Source organism: Microtus pennsylvanicus, chromosome 7 (genome assembly GCF_037038515.1).
Source record: "Microtus pennsylvanicus isolate mMicPen1 chromosome 7, mMicPen1.hap1, whole genome shotgun sequence".
In the NCBI taxonomy this organism is placed as follows: Eukaryota; Metazoa; Chordata; class Mammalia; order Rodentia; family Cricetidae; genus Microtus; species Microtus pennsylvanicus.
The window spans coordinates 9,170,069-9,197,410 of NC_134585.1; the positions used below are offsets into that span (position 1 = coordinate 9,170,069).

At 47.9% G+C, this 27,342-nt stretch overlaps 1 protein-coding gene across 1 annotated transcript; it reads right to left on the reverse strand.

The window, feature by feature from the left end:
* Nucleotides 1-1,829: 1,829 nt before the first annotated feature.
* Nucleotides 1,830-27,228, reverse strand: Ube2g2 (ubiquitin conjugating enzyme E2 G2). Its single transcript, XM_075979854.1, has 6 exons — nt 27,101-27,228; nt 19,193-19,228; nt 19,053-19,098; nt 6,908-7,026; nt 4,900-5,040; nt 1,830-3,391 (listed from the first exon to the last, which is right to left on the reverse strand). The coding sequence occupies exons 1-6, from the start codon at nt 27,141-27,143 to the stop codon at nt 3,279-3,281; spliced, it is 498 nt and encodes a 165-aa protein (XP_075835969.1). The 5' UTR covers nt 27,144-27,228; the 3' UTR covers nt 1,830-3,278.
* Between the last annotated feature and the right edge of the window lie 114 nt (nt 27,229-27,342).

Sequence of the window (27,342 nt, forward strand, 5' to 3'; positions counted from 1 at the left end):
ACCTGGGGAGTCAGTGCTCAGAGGACCCACGTTGATGCTTAGTGAGGAGAGCCCGGGATGGGTTAAGGGCCCACCGGTGGGGTGTCTGGGATCGGGGAGCAGCCTTGCTGCTGCCAGCTGCTCTACCAGCTGGGAACCAGTCCAAGAGGGAGAACCCATGAGGAGCCCGAGTCGGCCCGGCTGTCAGGGCTGCTGTCGTTTCATGTGGTTCCAACTCGCGAGTGTGATCCAGGATTTCAAAGGTTCACCAGCAAAGGAGGGCCCTGCATGTCTGCCTCCACCCGATCCAGCTCCAGTGTCAGGTCCTCTGCCAGAAAGCTAAAGGCACATGCACACAACACACGCAACGAGAGGAGCTGCCGTTACACTTTCTCCACCAGCCCTCAGCAGAGTAGTTCTGGAGCCACAGAAAATGCCACCCTACCCCCAAGCACAGCTGGGCCGTGCCCACTGTGGGTTGTTCGGGTTATTCCAGATGTTTCATTGGCCCCACCTCTGCGGGGCTTTGGGACAGGCCTGAGGGGGATACACAGGAACTTCACTTCTAACTGCTGCCAAGCCTCAGGTGGCCTGGGGACAGAATGCCATGAGATCCCCTTACACCCCTGGAGACATGCACAGGCCCACTGCCACCCAGGGTGTTCAGAGAATAAGACAATGGAAAGCTTAGGCACAGAATGGGCCCAGAAAGTCCTGAGCCAGGAGATGGTCCTTGATCAGAGGAGATGGGCACGCAGAGAAAGCCAGCTGCTAGCCCCTTCCCAGCTGACCAGGCACTGAGTGGTCATGGAGTACTGGGTGGTGTAGCCTTCACCCCCATTTCCAGACTGGAAAACAAAGGCTCAGAAAGGATGTGGGCATCAATAGCCCAGCTATGCCCTGGGAGTAGGCTGTGCCTGCCATCCATGTATGGATGTGGGCATCAATAGCCCAGCTATGCCCTGGGAGTAGGCTGTGCCTGTGACAGGTTGAACCAAGTCACCAATGAGCACTCACATCTCCAGACATCACTCTGGAAGAAGACATGGCTGCTGCTGGTGGCCCTGCTTGGGAAGCTGAGTAGGAATAACTGAAACCACTGGGAGTTGTGGGGGTGTGCAGGGAAACAGGGGAGAAGGGACTAAGGATACACCAACCACCCAGGGAAGGAATGGCAGCACCATGCGGAGTCAAAGCCAGGCCCGATCAATGGCTGGGAGCTACCTCCCCAGGTAGAAAGGCTGCAAGCCTCTACCCACAGCAGCATTCTCCCAGGAACAGAGCAAAGGGAAACTAAGGCTGACCCTTGGAAGGGTCTACCAGAGGACTAAGGTTTGTTAAATAACTTGGTTTTTAAGGCAGTTCAACATCGACTGTACCTTTGCAGCACTGCTTCAAGAGTAAACTACAATGCCGGGCGTAGTGATGAATGCCTTTAATCCCAGTGTTTAAGAGCCAGAGGCAGGCAGATCTAGTCATGTCCAGCCAGGGCTACACAGTGAGAGCCTGGGGGATGACGTGGCAAGAATACGCTATGTGCACCTGAAGCACAGTGCCGTCGGGTATCTGCTAGCGGCCACCCTGGACCCCATACTCACAGACTGCTCCACAGTTATTAAACCCCACATCTCCAAGTTCATAGGCTCCTGAATCCTGCCACAGACCCGAGCGGAAAACCCCCAGTCCTGGAGACCAGAGAGAGGCGGAAAGGAGAAGGGAGACGGAAGGAAACAGGAGCCTGGAGAGAGCACCTGGCACCCACAGAGCTGCCTCCAACCAACTCCAGAAGGGGACCCAGGCTCAGGTTCCCGAAGATTCTATGAGAACAGCAGAGGAAAACGCTGTGGGGGTGGGATATACACTTTTATTTAACAGCAGTTAAAGTCCACCACAGAAGAGGAACACAAGAGGATTCTTTTTCTCATTTAATAAATACAAATGAATAAAAATACTTTTGTTTTGTAAAGAGAATGCCTGTCTTCCACCGCTTGCCAGGGAGGCCAGAGGGTGGCGACATGCTGGGGCCACTCTGTATGTGTTCATGTCCCCACACAGACCACTTCTTTTCAGAGAGGGCTTCATCTCAGTGGCCTACAAATACTATTTCGGTACAATTCCCTTCTCCTGGACTCCCAACACCAGACTCTGCTGCGCTTCAAACAGAAACGGCCTCCCTTGGGAGAAGGAAAGCATGAGGTCCCCACAGGTCCCCACCGGGAGCCCCAGAGCCGGGCACTACTAACACCATGAGACATGCACAGCGCCAGCCACTGCTGGGACCACACGTGGGTGGGGAAAAGCGGATCGTGTGCAGGGAGAACTGCGCACACCCACAGATGAGCGGCACTTTAAAAATAGAAACTCATTGTAAATATAACCTGTTTAGAAAAGGCCAACATCCACCTACACTGAAGATCTGTTATTGCTTGTGGGGCCTGCTCGGGCACTGCTGCTCAGCATGGTCCTGCTGTGTGAGACCCTCCACCCCGGCCTGCACCACAGGTGTTCCCCAGCTTGTCTAGTTCAAAATGTGCACCTCTGCTGAGCACCTAGTGGCAGATTCCCTTCCAACCCTGACAGCGAAGAACAATTTGATCCTAGAGCTAAACCTGGTGCAACTGCATGTATATCTACAGAACCCCCAGGCGAGAGCCACACTAAAACCCTGGTGGTCCCAGCCTGCTCTCAAGTGCACCAGTAACTCAGACATGGATGCAACTGGGAGAGCAGCAGTCCTGGTGGCCACTGTCCCCTCTTCTCATAAACCCATTTACATAATAGCCCCTGGTGGGGGCTATGGTGACATCTGTGATGCACACAGCAAGCCTCTGTCACCATGCCAAAGGCAGCCTAGGCTTGTAAGTGCAAAGTGTCAAAAGAAGCTCAGAGTGCCTCCTGGGACACCTAGGAACTGAGAGGCAGGGACAGCAGGCTCACACTGCTTTCTCCAAGGCCCCATGTCCTCAGAAGAAGCAGCACTGGTATCCCCAGTCCCTGGTGGATGACAGAGGCAGGTCCTCAGCACTGCAGGAAGGAGCAGAGCTGAGCACCCTGTGGCTGGGAGAGGTAGTGAGGACGGCCTGGACCCCTCCCTGAGGCGCAGCAGGAGGAGTCCTTAGCAACGCAGCCACTGTCATTATTCCAGTCATGATTTAGGGGAGCTGCCTGTCTGGGATGGAAAGGAAGGAACAATAGGTGCCGTGGCTCCGCGGTTGCCTGTGTTGGTGTCAGCACGGCAGCACTGTGGCAAGTGTTCTGGAGGACAGCGCTGGTCTGCTCGGTGTGTGCAGGGTGTGGCCTCAGAGCCCCAGAGACTTCTGTACAATCTGCTTGGCGATTTTGTAGAACTGCTCACGGTCATCCCGCCACATCTTGGAGGCATCTACATTCGCTCCACTCTCATCATTGGGCTCTGAAAAGACAGGCAACTGCCAATGAAAGGGTAGGCACTTACCACAGCCTCCTTTCATCAAGACCACGGACCTTTCATGGATCATTCCGGAGCCAAGTGGACTTCCAACATGAACCAGGGCCTTGTGCCTGAGGAGGGGAGGCGGGACACTGGCACAAGCAGGGCACTGAGTCTCAGGTCGGCAGGCCCCTCACCACCAGCAATCTGTAGACGCTCCCTCAGGGGACAGAAACTCCCTTCTTGTTGTGGGACAATGGTCTGTACCCTGTCACTTGTATTTTAAATAAACACTGATTGGCCAGTAGCAAGGCAGGAAATATAGGTAGGGCAACAAGAATTCTGAGAAGAGGAAAAGTTTCAGTCTGCAATCATCACCCAGAGAGAGAGGAAGCCAGACAGAGAGCAAGCAAGATGTGACTGCCTCACCGAAAAAGGCACCAAGCCACATGCCTAAGGCAGACAAGAATTATGGGCTAATATAAGTTATAAGAGTTAATAAGAAGCCTGAGCTAGCCAGGCGGTGGTGGCACATGCCTTTAATCCCAGCACTTGGGAGTCAGAGGCAGGCAGATCTCTGTGAGTTCGAGGCCAGCCAGGTCTACAAGGGCCAGTTCCAGGACAGGCTCCAAAAGCTACAGAGAAACCCTGTCTCGAAAAACCAAAAAGAAAAAAAGAAGAAGAAGAAGAAGAAGCCTGAGCTAAAAGGCCAATCAGTTTATAATTAATGTAGACCTCTGTGTGTTTATTTGGGAGTGAATGACTGCAGGACCAGATGGGACAGGAACCCCACCCCCAACCTGGTCAACACCTTTTCCCACACACCCCAACTTCTCTTGACTGAATCCTATTGCTTTGAACCTCAGTGGACCCAAGTAAGCAATACAAGTCCTCATACACTGAGGGGAGTCTGAAAGCCTGCACTCTCCAGCCCCTCTAAATCCACCCATTCTCTTGGCAGGGAGTATATAAATGTTTGAACATCAGACTGAGCAGTCAAAAGCATTGCTCCCAACCCAATCCCTATACCTACCAGCTCCACACAGATGGTCTTTCTAAGGCAAAACTGCAGGATGGAGCAACCAATGCAACTCCCAGGGCTGCCCACTGGGCTCAGTCCCAGGGCTCCTGTCCCTGTCAGCTGCTCCTCAGTCCCAAATGCCTTTCCTTCCCACCTCCCTTGTCAACTCCTAGTGTCCCAACTCACCGCAGAGAGACCTAGAGAAGTGTTTCTGCAGTCAGGTTTACCACACTGGCCGGTAACTGTCAGTGGGTTTGCAAATTCCTTGAAAGTACGGGGACCTCACATTGGGGTATCTGTTGTCCTGAGCATTATACCCCTGTACTATGGCACACAGAGGGGTCCCAATAAATGAAAATGCCAAAGATCAGAGAATAGCAAACTGTCAACAATCCAGCAAGTCCTATATAGTCTGTAATCACGGAAGTATGCTCACACTTGGAAAAGTACAGGCCTGCTACAGTAACAGAAAACAGAATTCACGGCTCACCTGCCAGCATGCTCACCACCGAAAGCAGGATCTTCTCTACACTTTGCACAGGGCTCCACCGCTCAGCACTGCTCTCATAGCCCATGGGATCATCGCCTGGGGCATGCAAGATGGAGATGCAGACTCTCCCGTCAGGATAGACTGTAAAAGGCAGAGGCAGCCACATGAGCCCAGATATGGTGCCACTGTGCTGAGGAGGCTTTGCAGACAGAGGCCCAGCTATTTGTACAGCAGTAACAGGACACTTTCTAATGGCACAAATCCCAGAAAGGCCTACCAGCAGTAGGCCAGACCTATTGGGGATTGACAATGGGGCTTAGGACCAAGTCTACCTAGCATTAACCAGTCACAACTAACTGGATTCCACCTTGCTATGGATTTCTCTGAGCATTCCCATCAAAAGAGGTGAAAGGTGAGTGGACAAAAATTCCAAAATACAAGTACCCAAAAGCCAAGACTCTTCACAGGACTCTGAAGAGCAGGATTTAGACATCCCTAATTCAACTGATAGGACTCCCCCGCCCCATCTATGTCCATATGGCTAGAGTAGAGGCAAAGCAACTGGATTATTTAAATACAGAGAAGATGTAGACATTTAGCAACACACTCACTTCAAAATTATTTTTACAAAATAAAAAGACATCAATTTGGGTTGGAGAGGCCGTTCAGTGGTTAAGAGCATTGACTGCTTTTCCAGAGGACCAGGGTTCGATTCCTAGCATCCACAAAATGGCTCAGAACTGTCCTTGACTCTAAGTTCAGGGAATCTGACTCAAGTCTTCTGGCTTCTGTGGGTGCCATGAACATGTTACACAGACATACATGCAGGCAAAATATCCAAATGCATAAAATTGAAATAAACTAAAAAACAAAAACAAAACAAAAACAAACAAACGAAAAAACCTGGTGTCAAATAGGTATTATTTTTACAAAATAGAATATCCTACTTGAATTTCTGCTCCAGGATCAGATCTTTAAGATCAGGATTATTAGTGGCAATAAAAATCATTTACAAGAAGGAACATGTCTCTAAAAGCCATCACTCAAAATACAGCACATTGCCCCATTTCTCTTAGGTAAGCTGGGCACAGTAACACATGCATGGAATCTAGCACCTGGGAGATGTAATCAGGAGAATCAGGAGTTCAAGAACATCCTGGGCAGTGTGATCCCTATATCAAGCACCTCACCCCTCAAATCTCTTATATATAATACCAGAAATAAAGTAAATAAATAAATAATCCCAATCAGAAGAGTTATTGGCCGTAATATTGTGCCCCTTCCCACACATACTGGCACAAACTGTTTTCTGAAGACTAAATTCTGACCATTTTGGGTACTGCCTTACTTCCCAGTCAACAATAGGCTTGACTGCATCACCATGTCACCTCTACGGAGTCTCAAGGCTTCTTAAGTGTCTGCATCCCGTCTAACGAGAGCATTCCCTTAGCACTGCTATAGGAAGACTAGGCTGGCTCCAACTTCTTAATGTACATGAGTGTTTTGCTGTATGTGTGCCTGGTTCCAGACTCTGGTTCCAGAGACGCCTGCAGAGGGCATCAGATTCCCTGGAGCTTGGCTGTGAGCTGGGAATCAAATCTGAGTCCCCTACAAGAGCAGCAAATGCTTTTAACCACTAAGCCATCTCCCTAGCCCAATTCCCATGTTCTGTCATTAAAAATGACACTGTGACAAAGGCCAATGAAGGCCACAAAGCTCTCAAGGCCTGAAAGCTGCAGTAAGCCCATCAACGCGGGATGGCTGGACTGAATAGCTAGTGTTAACTTCCAACATTTTTTGCTTCTTTACATTAAGCTGACCTTCAAAATGGAAATCCTGGTGTTTGCACCATAACTGATTTGCCAGTTTGGAATCTACCAGTCATTTAGAAATGTACATACAGAAACGTGGTGTTGGAGTGTTGCGCCCCATGTGCCTGCAGGAGCCCTGCCTCCTGCTAACACAGCACCATTCTGTTGCCCTGTCAACAACACTCAGATGCACTTACTGTTGGGATGGAACATCTCACAGGTGAATCTCATCTTCGGAGGACTCAAGGGGTAGTCAAGTGGGAAACTCAGGATGGCAGGAAAAACACCAAACTCAAAGCAAGTGTCTTCAGGGCCCCTAAAAATGAGGAAATAAATACAACTGCAAAGCCTGCCATGACTCAGAAGTGGGAGAAGGATACCATCACTGCTTAAAAAAGAACACGGAGAATCTAAACAAACTGCCGCTCTTCTGAGAGCTGTTTCAGCTGTTTTGGACCTGAGGCGTAAACATACGGCTAAACATAGGCAGCAGAGCGTTGCATAATAATTGCACCATAGAGAAACTCAAGCACACTGCAGTCCTAGTTAGGTGACTGTCGGCAGAGGTCCAGCTCCTGTGAGGACCGAGGTGTGAATTGTGGCACAGAATAATCATACAAAGAGATGAGGAGTAAGGAATGTATTTCAAAGGATATTTTGAATTTTCCAATGTAATGTGATTTTGTACCTATCAAACAGAGAGGGCACACATGTGATCCTTCCACTAATGCTCAATAGAAAAGAAACCTAGGCCACAGCAAACCCACCTGGCCCTAAGACTCCAACTTGCACCCAGTCAACTCTTAGTATGTAAATAGCAGAATTAGAGCAAGCCATTATAGGAGTCCTGTTCAAATCCTAGAGCCTTAGATGAGGACTGAGACCTGAAGGCAGGGAAACAGGAGAGGGGTATTGCCAAAGACCAACTCCTTCTTCCAAAGCTCACTAATACAATCCGTATCAACAGTTGAAAAGACCGTGGACATTCTCCGCTACATAAACTTAGTAAGGCAGAAATGCTGGCTGACAGCTTCCAATGTTAGCATGGGAAAGGTCACCTTGGAACAGCCAGCAGACCAGTAAAAAACAAGTCCTGTACTATTCATACCCTGTCTCAAATAAATAAATAATAAACAGCCCTGCCTCCCTGCGACAGCAGGACTAACACAGAAAGAACCCTCACAGTGAGAAGGACCTGGGCTTTCACAGTCTAAGGAAAATTACAAGATATTGATTCAAAAGCCATCTTTACTTACAAGAAAGGATTTTCTCAAAATAAAAACTTAGGCCGGGCAGTGGTGGCACAGGCCTTTAATCCCAGCACTCGGGAGGCAGAGGCAGGCGGATCTGTGAGTTCAAAGCCAGCCTGGTCTACAAGAGCTAGTTCCAGGACAGGCTCCAAAGCTACAGAGAAATACTGTCTCAAAAAACAATAAATAAATAAATAAAATAAAATGCAAACTTAGCTGGATGTAGTGGTGCCTAACATCTAGTGCATTCTGGTCCACATAAGATTTTGTCTCAAAACAACAACAAAAAGAACAAAGGGTGTGGTGGGGAAGGTGGCTTGGCAGTTAAGAACACGTACTGCTCTTCCAAAGCACCCAAGTTTGATACTCAGCACCTCACTGGGCAGCTCGCCATCACCAGGAACTCCAGCTACAGGGGGATCCAACTCCTCTGGCTTCTGGGGACACTTGTACTTATGACTCAAGCACCTTGACACACATAAAAGTAAGAAAAATAATCTGGGGGCGCAGGCTCCATAGCCCAGGTAAAATTGAGCCTTTGACCCAAGCACTGGGGAGGTGAGCTGGGGGATCTCCTAGGCTCACTGGTCAGCTAGCCTCACCAAATCAGCAAATCCCAGGTCAATGAAACAAGCTGTCCTGATGAACATCTGAAGTTGCTCTCCTGCTCCACATGCATGTGGCACAGATATGCATCTGCACGCACACATGTATACACAGACACATATGTTCCCACAGATAAAACACAACAAAAACAATATCAATATGTTTAAAGTTTTGATAGAGTTCTTTTTAGATACACAGTGATACACAGATCTGTACAATACCAGCTGCACTATTTTAGCTCCACAATTAAGAGAGCAAGGGAAAAAAACCTTTAATTTCATGTGCAGTCACACCCAGGGCTTCGAAAGAACAATGCAGTGTCTTGTTAAGCCAAGTTTTTCCCTCAGTGACAAGCCTTGACTCTGGAAAGCGATCCTGTGCTACTTCAAAAACAAGGGTGAATAGCTCTTCTCCTTGGAGGGATGACATGCTGCCTGACAGTCCCCTGGGGTCCTGGCACCAGGCCAGGGCAGATGATGCCCCAGGAAGCAGCAGCACAGTCACCTTCACAGGGTGTGGTCCAGCTGAGTTTTCCTCTCTCATGCTGCAGGGGCCTGGATGGACCCCTGAGGACCCTCCTCTCCTAAGTCAGATCTGTCCAGCACTATGGAGGTGGTTGCCACCTTTCAGCAATCCCCATCCTTCTCAGTTAAGGGGGTCAAGGGAACTACTGCTATTTTACTATTGAGCAAAGCTGGGAGATGCAGAATGGAGTCCTTAAAACTGCAGTCAGAAGGTCGGACAAAGACACCATCTCAGAAGTAGTCCTGCTAGCCAGGCATGGTGGTGCATGCTATTAGCCCTGCACTCGGGAGGCAGAGGCAGGCGGATCTCTGTGATCTATGTAGAGAGTTCCAGGCCAGTCAAGGATACATAACAGAGAAATCCTGTCTCAAAAGGAGAGAGACAGATACAGACAGACAGAGACAGACAGACAGACAGACAAGACTGAGACAGAAAGTAGCCTGTAGGGTCTCACTATGGCTGGCACCTCTGAGTCTAGAGTAAGAAAAAACTGGGTAGTGCCCTTGGAATGAGTTACATGGCATTTGCTCAATGCTTTGATAACAGGTCTTTGTTTCTCATAATGGGGCTTTATTTAAAAAAAAAAAAGTCTACTGGGTTGTTCGTAGCATTAAAGCATGACCCAACATTTCCTCAAGTGCGCCCACATCTTAAATAGCAAAGCTATTTGCGCATACCCAGGCTTACTGCTGGTTTAAACTGGGGTTTCTTTCTCTTTTCCAGCATGCCTGCCACTTGAACAGGTATGCAGGTGGCAAACTGTGCAGGGACATGCCTGCCAAAGGTGGGAAATGCCACAGAAAAGCTTCCTGCCCAGGACAGAGAAACAGAACCAACAGCATTTGGACAAGTTTCATCCCACGCTTCTGGGAGTAAAGACCCTCACCTCACAGAACAGGAAAGGACACCCTGTGGTGCCTACAAACAACTTCCATCTACTGACTACAAACACTGGCCTAACTTACAATTCCCCAGCACACCATTAGAGTGTGTGCCATAACTGCTGCCCTTAGGGAATGCCTCCTTAAAGGCCTCCCTGGCTTCTTGTCTGCAAGAGGCTAGACTGGAAGAATGACCAATGACTGCCATCCCTGCCTGGATGACCGCCTAGCCCAGCCTGTCCTCCAGAGCTGCCTCAGACCACACAGCAATACACCTGTAAACACGGAACTCCACCGGAAGCTTGCCTTTCATTTTTGGATGCTGCAAAGTGAAGCCTAAGGAGGAGAAGCCTGTGCCTGGACAGCAGAGGGTCAGACCAGCCTCCTTCCTGATGCTGCAGCTGCTCGGCCCCACCTGCCACTCATGTTAGAGAAGCCACTCTGCTGTTCTCTTTATGAAAGGTCTTGACAGATGGCAGACTGTCTTACATTATAAGAGGTGTTAAAATAAAAGACTGACCCTCTCTCTGGAACTCAGAACCAGAGATCAATTACTAAAGATTGCTAATCTTCACAGTAAGGCTGGTTAGATACACAGCATATAAAAAAGTGGGCAAACCCACAAACAACCTCCCCTACCACCCACAGACCCTCAGCAAAACCCCGCAGGAGTGTTCCACTCCACAGTTCAACAAAGGCTTCTCCAGCTGCTCCTACCTCAGCAGGGCCCAGATCATGTGAGGGAAGAGGGCTGCAAGCACCACACACCTGTCCACATGCTGTGCTGATGTGGATCATCAGAGACTGTGTGTTCCCACCTAGTCGACAATAGGACACCACAGTAGGAAGCTGTGACTAGGAAAAAGGTACACAGGTACCTTTGCTGTCCCAGCAACTTGGATAGACAGGGACATCCTGATTCTTCTTTGGTAGTCAAAAGATCCTTCCATTGTCAGAAGCCAGGTAGTAACAAACAGGGTTTGTTCCACGTTGTAACTTCAGGTCAACTCTGTCCAAAGGAGACACAGCCACACCCTAACGTTTTGTGATAGATACTGCTAAAACCCATAAACGCACCCTCACTGAAGGGCACCAAGAACTGCAGAGTGCATTCTAACACACAGACCACTGTCTAACAAGTGCTAATCTTACTCATTTTAAAAAATTGCCAAATACAGAAAAATGTAAGCAAAAAAGCTAACAGCACTTCCTCCTTCAGCAGCAAGGTTCTGCAGGCCTTCCTGCGTGTGTACGTACACACACACACCCTGGCAACAAAAGGGGATCACGTCAAGAGTTAAAATTGTACCACGGTGTATGAGTGATGGGAATGACATTCATTTCTGAAAAGCCTAAATAAACAAATGCCCCACACTTACAGCCTGGAGCACAATGTTATTCAGGTGGCCACACACAAACAGATCTGAGGACTCCACAACCCCAGCAGGAATACTGCAGAAAATAACATGCGCATGGAAAGTCATGGCGCCTGGAACAGGCAGAAGTCTAACAGAAAGAACAAGGCTGGAGGACTCATATTTGCCAACTATAAAACCACAGCTACAACAATCAGACCGTGTGGTACGTGGCAGAAGGACAGGCACAGATCAGTGAACTAGGAAGTCTAAAACTAAGGCCCTGAATCATGGTTTATATTGGTTTTTGACAAAGATGCCAAGATTACTGAATGGGCAAATTCAAGAAAAAGTTCTGAGGCAAGTGGAGGCCACAGGCAGAGTGAAGGTTGACTCCTACACTTCATTCCTTACAGAAAACTAACTGGAAAGGATCCAAGGTGGAAGTGTAGAGAGCTAGAAACTACTGGGACAGTTGGCACTGCTTGTCAACCTGACAAAATCTATAATCACCTAGCATCGCCTCTGGTCTGCTTCCCAGTGAGGGACTATCTGGATTAGTTTAGCCGAGATGGGAGACCCACCCTAACTGCCAAACAAATAAAAGAGGGAGTCAAGAGCACTTGCTCTTCCAGGACCCAGGTTCAATTCCCAGCACCCACATGGTGGCTAACAACTGTCCTAACTCTAGTCAAGAGAACCAAGTTAAGACAAGTGAGCCCTGGCTTCAACTGTACCATATATGGTACACATGCATACATGCAGTCAAAATACGCATACAGATAAACAAATCTTCAAAAGGGGAGTGTTTGGACACGAGCGTTCATCACTCTGCTTCCTGACCATGGGTTCCATGTGACCAGCTATGTTACATTCCTGCTGCCACAACTTGCCACCATAAAGGACTATACCCTCAAATTGTGAGTCAAAAATAAACTCTCTCTGCTCCTTGGCACCTTCTCTATGCTGCCCTGGCTGTCCTAGAACTCACTCTGTAGACCAGACCAGCCTTGAACTCAGAGATCCACCTGCCTTAGCCTCCTGAGTGCTGGCAGTAAAGGCATGCGTCTTCTCTCTTATATTGCTTTTGTCAGGCATTTGATCATAGCAATGGAAGAGTAATATAATCATTGAACTTCCTTAGGTTCTATATGATGTTAAATCAGCTAAAGCAGCTAGAAAGGCCGTTCACTGACTAAAAGCACATGCTAGTCTTGCAGAGGACTGAGCTCAGTTCTAAGAGTCCATGCGGGGCAGCCCATCACTCCTTGTAACACCAGCTCCAGGAAACCTGAAGTGTCCCCCAGGCTCCTGCACTCAAAGTGTGGTCACAAGAACCTGACTTTGCAAACTCTGTTTTAAAGAAGGGGCTTCATCTTAAGCCATATAATGAGCAGGGGGCCAATTTCAGCTCCAGAAATGTGTGCAATCGCAGAATTTGAACAGATATCTTAAAATAGCCAATTAAGGAGCTAGGGAGCAGGGCCATAAAATTTAACAAGGTCCAGATGTTCTTGGGAGGCATCCTGTCTACTTTACCCTATGCCCTCCTTACCGAATCCCAAGTCGATGGGGCAGGAACTCCCCTGATTACAGCATTTCCCTTTAAAAGTTCTGCCCTCCCAGGGTTCCCTGCCACACTTTCTGTACCCGCCATGCATGGGTGCTGGAAAAGTGTTGGTCCAAACTTGAGATTGAATATTAAAAACCCTCACGTAATTTGCATCGGAAATCTGACTCTGTGGATTCATTTGGGGACAGAAACTCGGGCACAACAGTGGTACACAGAAGTGACTGGGTCACCAGGCTGACTGAGTACTGCAGGAACTGAGTTTTGGTGTCAGTTGAATAGGCTGTTAGAGGGTGGGGCTTGTTTGGAGGAAATGGGTCACGGGTGCTTTTCAAGGGTGTGTTTTGTCCCTGGCTAGTCCTCTCCTCCCTTCCTGCTTCCTGGTCACCCTGGGATGAGCAGCTTCCTCCAGCACAACTCTCATCAACGTGACAGTCTACTTCACCTCAGCTCCAAACACAGTGAGCCCCGGAACCATAAACTGCGGACTAAAATGGCTCTCCTCCTCCTCAGCTGCTTTCTCGGTACTCAGTCACCACGACAGCACAGCCAACGACATAGCTGCATCTGCACATGAGGGCCCAGTTACCAAAGCCCTCAGTGCTTGGCCCAAGCACAGATCAAAAGAGGCCTTGAGTCAAGGCGATGGCAAAGAAAGTCAGCAGTGTCAGGCTTCCATGAGACAAGCAGAGTCCAAAACTACCAGGGCCAGAGGAGGCCCTAGAAACCAGCAAGATTCTGAAGGAGGAAAGGCCTCCAGTCAGTCAGCTCTCTGCCAAAACAGCAGGGTGAGACAAAGCCACAGGAGGACAGTTAATTCCTTGATAGATGTTTTAAGAACATTTGTAAACGGCCTCTTGTTTGTGAAGGGTCTGGAACAGGACCAAAACCCACAAAGTCACTAGATCTTGAAGCAGGGGAATTCCATACTAATGCAAAAGCCTTATTCAAACACAAACGTGCTCTCCTGAATATCACTTGTAATTACTTTTTAAGACAGGTTTTCAAAATATTTGTTTAACTTTATACTGTTTATCTAAAATTAGTAATAGTTAACTCAACAGACTTTTTAAAATCCATACTAGAGAGCTCAACTGTTCTTCAATGAGCTTCAAGCACATCTACTGTGGACACACATGAGCCAACAACTTCTAAATACTCCAGGATCATCGGTGCCCTGACCTCTGCAGCCTCCTGACAACTGCTGCTCCTACAGCTGGCGTGCTGCTGTGATGGCATGTGAGCAAGCGCAGGTGTGTCTGTGTTGACACAGGACATGGCAGATGAAACAAGCAGGTCACACATCAGTTCACACACATGATCACCTGCTTCTTTAAAAAGCAAACAATGCCTGGGGAAATGGCTGGAGGCCCAGAGTTTGATTCCCAGCACTGTAAAGTAAGTGAAACAAAAGTAAACAGACTCCACCTGACATGCCCCCCAGCAATGACCTAGCTAGGGGCAGCAATGGCCACAGGCCTGTATTATCTCACCGAAAAGAAACAGAATCCTCCATCTTACATGGCTTCACCAACATCTAATGCTAACAATCAGCAAGTTCCAGAAATGACTCCTAAGTTTTAAATAACTTGCATTATAGAATACTGTTAATTTTTCTGTTTGTTTTTGGTTATTGTTTGGTTGGTTTTTCAAGACAGCCCTGGCTCCCCTGGAACTCACACAGCAGACTGTAGTTGGTTCTTTTACTCTTTGGGGGCCACCACCCAGCTTCCAAATAAATGCACAGAGGCTTATTCTTACTTACTTATTCTTAAGCCCGGCCTTAGCTTGGCTTGTTTCTAGCCAACTTTTCTAACTTAAATATCCCATTTCTCTTTAACTACCTCTTGTCTGGGCTTTTTACCTTTCTTTTTTTTTTTTTTTTTGTTTTTGTTTTTCGAGACAGGGTTTCTCTGTGGCTTTGGAGCCTTTCCTGGAACTAGCTCTGTAGACCAGGCTGGTCTCGAACTCACAGAGATCCGCCTGCCTCTGCCTCCCGAGTGCTGGGATTAAAGGCGTGCGCCACCATCGCCCGGCCTCTTTTTACCTTTCTTTATTCTATAGCTCTTTCTTTCCTTCCTACTCCCTAGTTGGCTATGTTTCTGTTTGTCTGTGTGTCTGGCCCATGGCACCCTCCTCTCCTCCTTTTATCGCTCCTCCCTCTTCTTTCCTCTTCTAGACTTCTCCTATGTATTTATTTTCTCTGCCTGGCAGCCCAGCCCATTTCTGCTATTGACCATTTATTTAGCTCTTTATTGGACCAATCAGGTGTTTTAGACAGGCAAAGTAACACCGTTTTACAGAGTTACACAAATGCAACATAAAAGAATGCAACACATCTTTGCATTATTAAACAAATGTTCCGTATAAACAAACGTAACACATCCTAAACTAAATTTCACAACAGTAGACCAGGCAACTCTTGAACTCAGAGATCTACCTATCTCTGCCTCCCGAGTGCTGGAATTAAAGGCGTGCGCCACCACCATGCAGGCCAATTTCTCCACTTTACCAGTTCTTGTTGTTACTGTTACAGACTAGGTTTCCAGCGTCCACCAGAGACTTGGAACAGACCCCTCAAGTACACAAGGCTCAAGTGTACCACGGTGCACACAGACTCCAGAAAACTTACAAAAATGTGACACAGCTCAAGCAATTAAGGTCTGACAAGCATCAGGTCTAGTGGACTTTCTCTAGATAGTGTTTATGGATGACTTAAATAAAATCAAAACCCCTCACTTTCACTCAGATTTCACGCACAGCCTAACCTTCACAGGCAAAAATTACCAGACATTTTTGCAGGCCAACTTATAGATCTTTAGGAACTAATGTGGTAGGCCTATAGCAGCTCAACAAGCTGAGGAAAAGGATCAAAAGTTCAAGGCCTTTCCTGAACCACAAGAGTGAGTTCAAGACCAACCTGGTAGGGGCTAAAGAGATGGCTCAGTGGTTAAGAGCATTGCCTGTTCTTCCAAAGGTCCTGAGTTCAATTCCCAGCAACCACATGGTGGCTCAACACCATCTGTAATGGGGTCTGGTGCCCTCTTCTGGCTTGCAGGCATACACACAGACAGAATATTGTATACATAATAATAAATAAATAAATATTTAAAAAAAAAGACCAACCTGGTAAATTTAGCAAAACCCTGTCTGAAAATTAAAAATAAAAAGGCTTGGTCATAGATGATGCCGTGTTGATAGCATGGACAGGGCTCTGAGCATTGGGGGTGGGATGGACACACCGATGGGACACACACCAGTGTGCTATAAGCACAGGCACAAACGAGTCCTACCTTGCTCAGAGCTCACACCAGGTGTCTCCCCACCCTGTCCCCCCAGAGTGCTTCTCAACCAACAAAGTCCAACCTGAAACACTGTAGTTAACTGGAAATGATTATTGACTGAGAGACTGATTACAGGGTGTGGCTTTCTCAGTTTAACCTAACTTTATTTTCTTGCACATCTAAAGTAGGAAAAAGAATGCTAAACAGGCTGAGTATGGACCAGAGAAGAGAACACTCTAGACTCAGGGCCCCTCTGCTGCTCTTTCTAACGTGACTGAAAGTTAAATATCACAAAATCGAGACTGGGCATAGGAGCCACAAGCTCACTTTGGTATAAGCTGCATCATACTCAGGACCAGGAACAGTGGAAGGCCTGCAAGCCAGAGAAGGCAAACAGAAAAATGAGAACCAGAAGTGGGGTGGGAAGGAGAAAGGGGGGAAGAAGCAGAGGCCCTGGTTTTTCAGGTCTAATGTTGCTCTGGGAGGTCCCTTTGGCCACCTACTACTTTAAGGACCTTTTTCCTACTAGAAAAGCCACCTACACTATTGGACGCAAATCCATCACAACTACTGTGAATTATGGGATATAAATATTGAAGGGACACTAGCCCACACAAGAATGTGGCTCTGGCAGGCCCTGTCCTTCTCCCCACTTCCCTCAGCCTTGCTAAAAACCATTAGATTACATTCCTAAAGCAAGCTAGACCCAAAGGTCTATTCCCTTATTTGGCCACTTCCTCCTCCTAAGGCTGACTTTCAAGGTCCAGCTATCAAAGTATTGAAGTCTAGCATCAAAAGCCCCTAATTTAATTTGGCTTACCTAATTAACATGCCCCATTAAAACAAAGCACCTCATCCTAACCTGGGGTTTCCCCTTGTACCTTCATAAATTGCCATCTTCCTATGTGTCATGTCTATCTCCTCTCTATCCGGATGCAGTCCCTTGTCCCTCCAGGACAAATACCACTGCCCCCATTCTCTCATTTGTTGGGGACTATTTTTTCAGGTGTGTGACTTTTGTTTACGCTGCATTTGTTTAACTCTGTGAAGCTGGGTTACTGTGCCTGTCTAAAACACCTGATGGTCCTAATAAAGAGGTGAACGGCCAATAGCAAGGCAGAGGCAAGGATAAGTGGGGTTATCAGGCAAAGAGGATAAATAGAAGGAGACCAAGGCACAAGAGAAGGAGGGGACATCTGGCCAGTCACCCAGCAAGCCAAGGAGAAAGCAGTAAAGAAAGGTATGCAGAAATAGACAAGGATAAAAGCCCAGAGGCAAAAGGTATTCGAGATGATATAAGTTAAGAAAAGCTGGCAAAAAACAAGCCAAGCTAAGGCTGGCATTCGAAACTAAGAATAAGCCTCCGTGTGTGATTTATTTGGGAGCTGGGTGGTGGGGCCCCAAAAGAACCTAAAAAGCCAAAAGAGCAAAAAAATTAATACAACTCATTCTCTTTCCCTTCTCTCACATCCTCTAGCTCCTTTTTTGTCTCTTATCCCCTGCCCTCTGTCCCTCTGGGAAAATAAATCTTTGTGCTGAGAACTTGGTCTTGGGGGCCCTGAGCCGATACCATTCCTTTCAGATATATATTGATAAATACACACATATGTTGTTTTGTTTCACTTCTAGCCATGGTTTCTGGTTTCTAAGTCATTCTTTCGGGTCAGGCCTTCAGCATTTAGACAAACTGCCCAAGCCAGATCGTAAAGAAATTCTCTGACTTAACTTTCCCCATGACAGGTGATAAGACCCTCCTCCTTCCAGAAGGGTCTAGGCTTGAGGAAGTAATGCATAAAGGGAGGTCAAGAAAGCTGACTAGACAGCTCCAGCTGGGCTTCCATGCAGGTTATCAGAGTTATATATGCCATCAGGGAAAGGAGATAGTGGCATTACAGGATGGGGTTGGAACCTGTGGCCAGCCCATGTGTGGCAGCTCACAGGAGGAACAAGAACTCACCATGTGCTATGAAGTACCTGTGCTCACAACTGTCTATAACTCTAGTTCCAGAAAATCTAACACCCTTTTTTAACCGTCACAGGCACCAGGCACACATGTAGGCAAAACACTCATACCTATACTTCAAAAACCAAACCCAAAAGCACTCTGTAAGAGACTGACTGTGAGTGAAGTGTCTCGCTTTCAGGGGCTGCTATAATGATGGGTCACTTGAACCCTGACGGCTAGCAGCTAGCTAGTCAGAAGCTCCAGACACTCAGACTTAAGGCTAGGCCTAAACAGAGGCCGTCCTGGGGACAGAAACCTCAGCCTGGGGACCTGCCACTCTCCAGATAGACGGTGTCATGACCGCACTGCATCAGAGCATCCTGGATGCTGCTCTCGTGGGGAGAAACCCCACAGCTCTGGGCACACGGAAGCTTTCTGTGTGTCTATGGTGTGAAAGCAAAGAGCTAAGTAAGGAATTGCTGCTTCCTAAGAAGACTGTTTCTCCCTAAGAAGTTTCAAGATGACATTAAAAATCGCCATCTTGAAACTATCCAGAGCCAATATTTACAACTAAATGTTTTTTTTAAATATTTATTTATTTATTATGTATACAATATTCTGTTTTAGTGTATGCCTGCAGACCAGAAGAGGGCACCATTACAGATGGTTGCGAGCCACCATGTGGTTGCTGGGAATTGAACTCAGGACCTTTGCAAGAGCAGGCAATGCTCTTAACCTCTGAGCCATCTCTCCAGCTCCCAACTAAATGTTTTTATTGGTGCTAAAAGAACACTGCCCTCTCCTTTGGATCTGTGTTCACCTGGATTCTGCCCAGAGAACAAGGCCTGCCTGGACCCACTCAACACATCAGAGTAGAGACCCTTAGGCCTGGTTTCCAGTACAGCGGGTAAAAACAATTAACTTACATGATCAATGCCTCCCATTCAAAAAAATTCTCTTCATTCATGGGGCCTACAGGGAAAGAAAAAAAAATTCCACATCTTAATTAGAAGGCCACTTTGACAATTGGAAGAAAAATCATAATGAAGTCACTTGAGGCCCTTACCTGCCACAATTCCTTCTGGAGGATTCAGGGTTAATTCTGTAAAGTTAAGGAGCAGAGCCATTATCAGACAGAATATGTTACATTGTCACTTAGCAGAACACTTTCATGAGTCATATGAACCAGATTACAGCGTACACGTCTTCCAAGAGGGCAGCTCTCTGTTCCCAAATAAATGCCCAGCCCCGAAACCAACTCTGGCTCTGAGCAGCCCTTTATACCAGTAAGAAGTGAAAACAATGGGGTACAGACTGTACCCCGTCATGCTCCTGCCAGCTCCTCTGACAAACACTCAAAATCTAAAATGGGCTGTTTCCTAATTAAATGGCGTTTCCTATCATTTAAGAGCTCAAACCTTTCTGAAGGTGACAGAACAGGAGGAGGCCAGGCTGAGGTGGCAGGGAGAGGCATAATCAAATCTATCACTCTCCAGGTCAGTGGTCTTGGCCACCACCCTGCAGAAGTGCAGATGCCCACCATGACGATGACATGGAAGACAGGCCTACTACAGAGTCTCAGCCACTTAAGACCAGGAGCTGCCGAAGACCAGACAACCAGCTCGGCCACCAGGCGGCATGTCAATTCTTGGCAACATGGTTTTTAGTCTAGGTCATGTTCCAGTCTGGGGTGTGTCCCTAAGAGTCTAGGGTTGAAAGCAGGTTAGCAGTACTGGGGTGGGGAAGAGCATGACCTTAGGAGCTAGGGGCATGTGTGACATTGGTACATGACTCCAGGGTGGTTACAAAAGCGGCTTGCTGCTCTCTGGCTTCCTGTGCCAGGTGTGATCACATTGTCACATACAATCCCGCACTCAAACCACTACAGTCACCACGACGTTGGTCACCCATTGTCACCCCACAGACCCTTGTACTCTGAACTCCAAAAATGTGAGCTAAAAAAAGAAATTTAAGCCAGAGTGTCACCTGTAAAACCTGGATTGGCCTGGAACTCACTATGTCCCCAGCTGGCCTCAAACTTGCAGCGACCCTCTAGCCTCTGCCTTGCAAGAAAGACTTGTGTGTGTGCCCCACTGTGCCCAAATGAGCATTTCTGCTTAATAAAGTCACTCACATTAGATATTGCTGTGGTAATGACCTACAGATGACTACAACCTGTGTGAACAGACACCAAACCTGTGGACACACTTGGAAAACAGTGAAGGGAAAGAGGACAAGTCACACAGTAAGAAAACCAGCAGAGTACACTGCATCATCTGAGCGCCAATGCAATCAAGATGACCGACAGCAAGCATACAAAAGGCCTGCAGAGCCACATGGTGACCTCTGAAAAACAGAAATTAGTAACCCTGCTAAATAAGATTAAGGCAAAAGGACCAGAAACAAAGAATGGAAACTGATCATCCAAAGAAATCTAAAGCCAGTAAGAAATGGTGAGATGCTCAAAGTTGCTATGAGGTCAGCATCCATATGTGCGGTTAGAAAGTGCGTTTCTTAGGAGAGAACACACGGCCACAGAGACACGGAAACACTAACAGAACCACACTTGACAAGTGGGGCTGTCTCGGTCTTCACAAAACAAACTTAACTTCACTTTAACGCTCCAGGGCACGGAATACTTCTTACTGCCTGCCCTGCTGCCCTTGCCGTATACTACACCCAGGAGCGAGCAGAGGGGAGAGGAAGAGAAAGGGGAGAGAGAGGAGAAGGGAGAGCACATCCAATATCACAAGCACACCCTGTCATGGACAGAGTCACAGGACAGACACCACAGCAGACCCTGCCAAAGCTTTCTTTGGTTAGGGCTGTACACAATCTCAAAGGTCACAAACCTCCCCAGTCCACCAGGGACACATCATGCAGGCTTTCTTCACTTAATGGTAAGCAATCCAGGGTTGACATGGCCTCGTTTCCTACAGGCTGCACTGTAGGAAAACCTGCAAAGGCAAAACAGTGCTAGACCATCTTGTGGGCCTCTAGCTATCACCCCAGAAAAGGAAAAGGGGGCTAAGTTGGAAAATACACAACAGAGGACACTATTAAGAAAAGGCTCGGCCAATGACGGTTCTGTCTGCCAAGTCTGGTGACTTGGGTTTAAAGCCCAGGACCCACATGATAGAGAGACTGATCCACAAGCTGTCCTCTGACATCCACATGAATGTCATATTATGTCAGCCACACCCCCAAGACACACAAGTAAATCTAACTAAAAACGCTGGTGGGGAAACGTGAATAAGGGACTGGAGAGAAGGCTCAGTGGCTAGGAGAACTCAATGCTCGTACTGGGACCCAGCACACACATGGCAGATAACAAATGCCAATAACCCCAGTTTCAGGGGATTTAACACCCTTGTCTCGTCTCTGTAGCACTGTATATATGCAGTGCACTTTAATACATGCAGGCAAACATTTATAAACACAAAGTAGCAATAAAGATTTTTGTTTACAGTGAAAGAGAGAGACAGAAGATAAGGAGAGGCCAGGCAAGAAGAAGGAACAAGAGGCTGTGCGGCCAGATGTGCGCACACTTCAAGGAGGTAAGAAGGCAGAGGAAGAGGCCAAGTACCAGGACGGATGGAGGGAGCACCTCCCAACAACAGTCTACAGTCTCCCTCTGTATCTCTATCACAGGAACAGATCGGGATAAAGAACAGAACCAGCTTGCCAAGGCTTTACATGCTCCGTCATCTGAAATCTAGTCCCATCACCCCTGATGAAACAAAAACACTTAAAATGAGGCTGCTAAAATATGGGGCTGAGGCACAATGCATGGAACAAAGGTCACCTAGCACAAACTGCAGAAGAGCTGTATTCTTTGTAGGAGTTCCCTCAGAATCTTCCTGAGACACCACTTTTCCCTTAGAGAGACGGGGAGGACAAGCCTGCGGCAGAAGACCAGCAATGCTGTAGACCCAGGCTCTGGGCAGCCAGCACCATCCCACCCACTTCGCTATCCAGCAGTGACACCTGCTGGTCAGAGATGAACTGCAGTCAATGGCAGGAAGGCTTCACGGCAACACAGGAAACCACAGTTCCATGTTTACTGATAAACATAAATTCTAGAAGAGAAACAATTACTAACCATATCAGAAAATTTCAAAGACTATTCCCTGAAAATGGTAATTTGTTAAAAACTACCTTTCGCCGGGCGGTGGTGGCGCACACCTTTAATCCCAGCACTCGGGAGGCAGAGGCAGGCGGATCTCTGTGAATTCGAGGCCAGCCTGGTCTACAAGAACTAGTTCCGGGACCGGCACCAAAGCTACAGAGAAACCCTGTCTCGAAAAACCCAAAAAAATAAAAAAAATAAATAAATAAAAACTACTTTTCTTAAAAGTAGTTTAAGAAGTAGCGACTACACAAACAAAATACAAATTTGTCCAATGATTCCATTTCTAGAAGCCTATCACACTGATACACTGGGAAGAACAAGAAAGACGGCTGCAGAGGCTACTCTTTCAAGAAACTGAGGAAGCACAAAAGCCCCAAAGTCTACAGAGGAAAACCAGGGAAAGCCAGGGGTCACATTGACATGTTCTACACACTGCACAGGACATGCTGAACAGAGACAACCAGGTTCAAGTGAGTCCTTGCTGAGTCCAGGTAGACAGGCCTGTCCCGCACCCTAACTCTGGAGGTCTTGTCTTCAGAGCTGCAAGAAAATCAGATTCTCTTGCCTCCACTAGTCTAAGGCACAGCACAGCAAACTAACACAGCTGGAACACTCCCAGATAATATGTAAAGGAACCCTGACTTCTCCCACGAAACTTTAAAATGGATTACAGGTATTAACTGTGAAACACACAGACTTACATGTAAACAGAAATAAACTAAACCTAAAGTTTTAAAATAAAGGAACCACTGGACTGGGGAAATGACACATGGAGTCAAGCCAAAGAGGGAAAATATTGGCAAGGCAAATATCCAATAAAAGGCAATGTTAAAGAAGTGTACAAGCTAAGGAAACAACCCAATTTAAAAATAAACATTTCATCAAAAAAGGCAGATGGTCGGTAAGCTTGCAATGACTCAACACTGTCCGTTATGAGAAAATTTCAAGTTAAGCCACTGGAGACACTAACATAAGCCGAACAGGAAGGAGAAAAAATTAAAAACTCTAAAGAGCTGCGGAGCATCTGTGTTAGTGAGAACAGCGGCATCAGACAACTGGGCAGAGCCTTCTAAACTAAGCAGGCATTTATGCCAAGAGAAACGAAGACAAGCACACGATGTTCACAGCAGTCTCATAGCAGTGATCATCGGGAAGCAAATGTTTAAACAGAGTAGCCTGGCCATGCAATGGATTACCACTCGACATTAAAAGGGAACCGCATGAGGCTAGAGAAATGATTCAGCAGTTAGAAGCACTAGCTACTCTTACAGAGGACCCGGGTTCAGTGCCCAACACCCACAACTGTCTCTATGTAACTCCAGCTCCAGGAGATCTAACTCCCTCTTCTGGCTTCTGCAGACACGAGGCAAGCACATGGTACACAGACATGCATATAGGCAAAGACTACACACAAAGAATACAAACAAAACCTTTAAAAAGGAAAAGGAACAATCACTGCTCCCTATCTGAATATCTACAGATATTCAGGGTCAACAGAGGTTTCTGAAAATATCAAAATATCAGTGGACACTCCCAGAAACAAGTCATACATTTTAGATGGCTACTCAGAAAACCACAGAGAAATCTCACTCCACCCTGGCAAGCCCTGTCAAGATTTTAACACAACAGCTGGAACTACCTGCCCTGCGTCATCACTTGCTGCTGGAAGAGTAAGGGGACACTGCACCAAGGCCAGCAGCATGGACAACCCTCGACACAGCCGTGCCCAGTGCAGAGAAATACCAACACTACAGCGGTGAAAGCAGAGCGGCACTGTCCGGGAGGACAGGCGGGTCGTAGGACAGGACATTCTGAGGACACTATGATGCACAGCTCAGCACTGTCCGGGAGGACAGGCGGGTCATTCTGAGGACACTAGTATGCACAGCTCAGCAGTGTCAGGAGGACAGGCGGGTCGTAGGGCAGGGCATTCTGAGGACACCAGTATTCACAGCTCAGGTGATGCAATGAACACACAGGAACAAGAAAGAAAGCCTGCCGGCTATAGACATTTCACCAAAAAAAGGCAGAGCTGGCCCGTGGACATGAACAGTGGCTGCTACCTCACTCATAATCACTGATATATCAATTAAAGCCACAGGATACCATGCTATGTCTACCAGACAAGATGAAGTCCCAGAAGCTAAAGACTACATGAAAAGCAAAAGCAGCGAGACTCTCAGCTGTGGCACTGAAAAAGCCAGAGTGAAACAGTTTAGCATATCGTGAAACAGGCTGGTCATTCAAATGCTCCATGAGGCCAGGCGGTGGTGGCGCACGCCTTCAATCCCAGCACTTGGGAGGCAGAGGCAGGCGGATCTCTGGGAGTTCGAGGCCAGACTGGTCTACAAGAGCTAGTTCCAGGACAGGCACCAAAGCTACAGAGAAACCCTGTCTCGAAAAAAAAAATAGAGTAAACAAATGCTCCATGAGTCTGAATTATCCTCCAATACAAACCTGCACATGGGCACCAAGAGCTTTTCAAAACTGCTCGCGATTGCAGGACTTACAAAAATCAAACTGCAAATTAAGCGTCTACGGGTAGCAGAACAGATGGATTCCGGTTTATTCATAAAAAGAAATCCACTCAGCAAGGAGAGTGAACTGCAGCCACAAGCTCCAAGAGAAAGGAAACTGAGACACAATGCTGGGCAAGAGATTCCAAGGCAAAAACAAGCAAACAAAACATAATACTGTATACTTTCTACTAAGTTGACAGACAGACAAAAGGAAACTACACATTGTCTGGAGATAGAGTGGCAAACACGAAGAAAAGGAAAAGGATGGTAATTCAGGGGAGAAATCATGAAGACTCTAAGTCACTGTTGGTGCTCTATTTTGCAAGCATGGGATCATGGACACCAAGTTACTCGGCTGGCCATTACTGTAACAAAATGCCTGATAACCGCCTACAAAGAGGGAAGTTTTGGCTCAGTTTTGGCAATTCCGGTGCTGTTGAGTGTCTGCTTGTGAAAAGCACACCACAGCAAGCAGCACCAGGCATGGCCAGGAGCCAGAGAGAAGAGGAGGGCTGTCACTGAGAGCAGATCCTTAAAGGGAGCATAGGGAGCATGGGGAGCCCAGCCTTTCCGCTTCTTCGTGTTCTGGCCTCCAGGTAAACAGCTTTGCTCTGCTTCATGCCTCTACTGTGATGCACTGCCTCGCATTCGAGCCCAGGCATGACTCAGGGGTAGACACACTTACTGCCAAGTGTGACAACTTGAGCTCAAGCTTCCCAGAAGCCACACAGAAGAAGGGAAAAACCGACTCCTGCCAGTTGTCCTGACTTCTGCACACGCCCAGGCACTGGCCTGCTCACACACATAAATACATAATAACTGCAATTAAAGCACTCTCAAGTCTGTCCAAAACTGGGAACGGTGACACCGTCTGGAAACGGGGTCTCACCAGATGCACCAGACCAGACTTAGCATACTGGCTAGGCTGGGCTCTAAACCAATGCCTGCTGACTTCTCAAGTGGGAAATCTGGACATCCATACACCCAGGAAAAGATGGCCCCGGGGAGAGACATGAGACATAGTTCAGAGACTCATGGAAGCCAGCACCAGAAGCTAAGGGGCAGGCACACTAGTTCAACCATGGCCACGCCTGTTGAGTCTACCTAACACTGGAGTACACTGTCTTAAACACGACAAACCAGATGCTAAGCCATAAAAGAGGGGACACACTCAGAGGGGCTTTATCGAATTTTACAGACACAGGGGAAAAAACAAAAAAAGCCCTCACTTCTCATGCTTGGTACTGATGGATGCATTTTCTGTCACTGTTGTCACAGTCTTAAATAATATCCATTGATGACCTCATGGTTTCCATGCGTCAGTGGGTCTGGGCCCAGCCAAGACAGCTGGGGCAGTTTTCAGGGCCACAACCCAAGTCCATTTAAGTCGCTGGCACAACTCAGTTCCATATGGCTGTAACACTGGTCCCAGACTGGCTGTCAGCAGAGGCCACCTTAGCGCTCCTTACCCTGTCTCCTCTGCAAGCGGCCACCGCAGGTGGAGTCCTCTCCCTTGTGAACCCCCCTAACCTCTTCTCCAGTTTTCCCATTTTAGGGTCCATCCTTTTATGCGAATTCTTTTCCGCTCCCAAACTTAGACGATCCGTGACCTTAACTGCAAACGAATGTTTGAGGCTTTTGCGCGGACAGAAGATTGGGAATAAAATTTTCTCTAATGTGACTACCCTTGTGTTCAACAAGCTCGGCCGAGAACGAACTTGATAGAACTTAGACCCCTGTCCCAGAACCTAACTGCTGCCTACCTCCTTTATTTATTTATTTTTATAAAAAGAGATGATGTTTTTAGGCCTGGAAACAGAGCTGAAAAAGTAAAACAGTGCTAAACACTGATCCAGAGAAAAGGAAATGGTCTTTTCAAGTCCCCGAACCCGTGTTTGCAAAACTTTGGTTTGCTCCAGCAGGACAGCAACTCTCGCCTGCAGCGTGGCCGGAGGTTTAAATCTTTATTTTGCTCACTTTCAACTTTTTCCCCAAACTCTCCTCTACCTCATGACCACCTTACAGGGACAACCCAGTCCTTGCTGAGCACCGCCCCGCGGCGTGCGTCTCCTGTCGGGAGGACGGATGCGCAAACCCGCAGGGACTCAGGGACCAGGGACCAGGTCCGGGTCGCAGGGCAATGACCGCGCTGGCCGAGCCCGCATCTGAGCTCAGGGCCTGCCCCGCGGCAGCGGGCCGGGGCGCGCAGGCGACAGCCCAGCCTTCCGCACGCGGGCTGTCCGGGTCGCAGGGCTAACGCAGCGCAGCGCCCGGCGGTAGGCTACCGGGAAGAGGACGGGAAGGCGGGAGCCGCCCGACTCACGTTTGTACTCGGCCATCAGCCTCTTCAGTGCCGTCCCCGCCATACTGCGGAACCTGCCTTCAGCAGCCTAGCCACATCCGCGCCGGTCCCACCCGCCTGCTCCGACGTCCGCGGCTACTTCCGGGGCGCTGCCTCGGGCCAGAAGTACGTCCGGGGCGCGCGCGGGTGACGTGGCATGCCGACGTGGTGTGAGGCCGGGGCCCGAGGAGGCTCTCCTGGCGCTCGCGGCTTCAGGGCTCTGA

Bases quoted from the DNA above. Each gene is read 5' to 3' on its own strand.
- Ube2g2 (XM_075979854.1), bottom strand. From the start codon at position 27,143: ATGGCGGGGACGGCACTGAAGAGGCTGATGGCCGAGTACAAAC. The intron at 19,229-27,100 runs GTGAGTCGGGCG...TTAACTTTACAG, and splicing joins GCTGATGGCCGAGTACAAAC to AATTAACCCTGAATCCTCCA. The intron at 3,392-4,899 runs GTGAGCCGTGAA...CTGTCTTTTCAG, and splicing joins GGTGGTGAGCATGCTGGCAG to AGCCCAATGATGAGAGTGGA.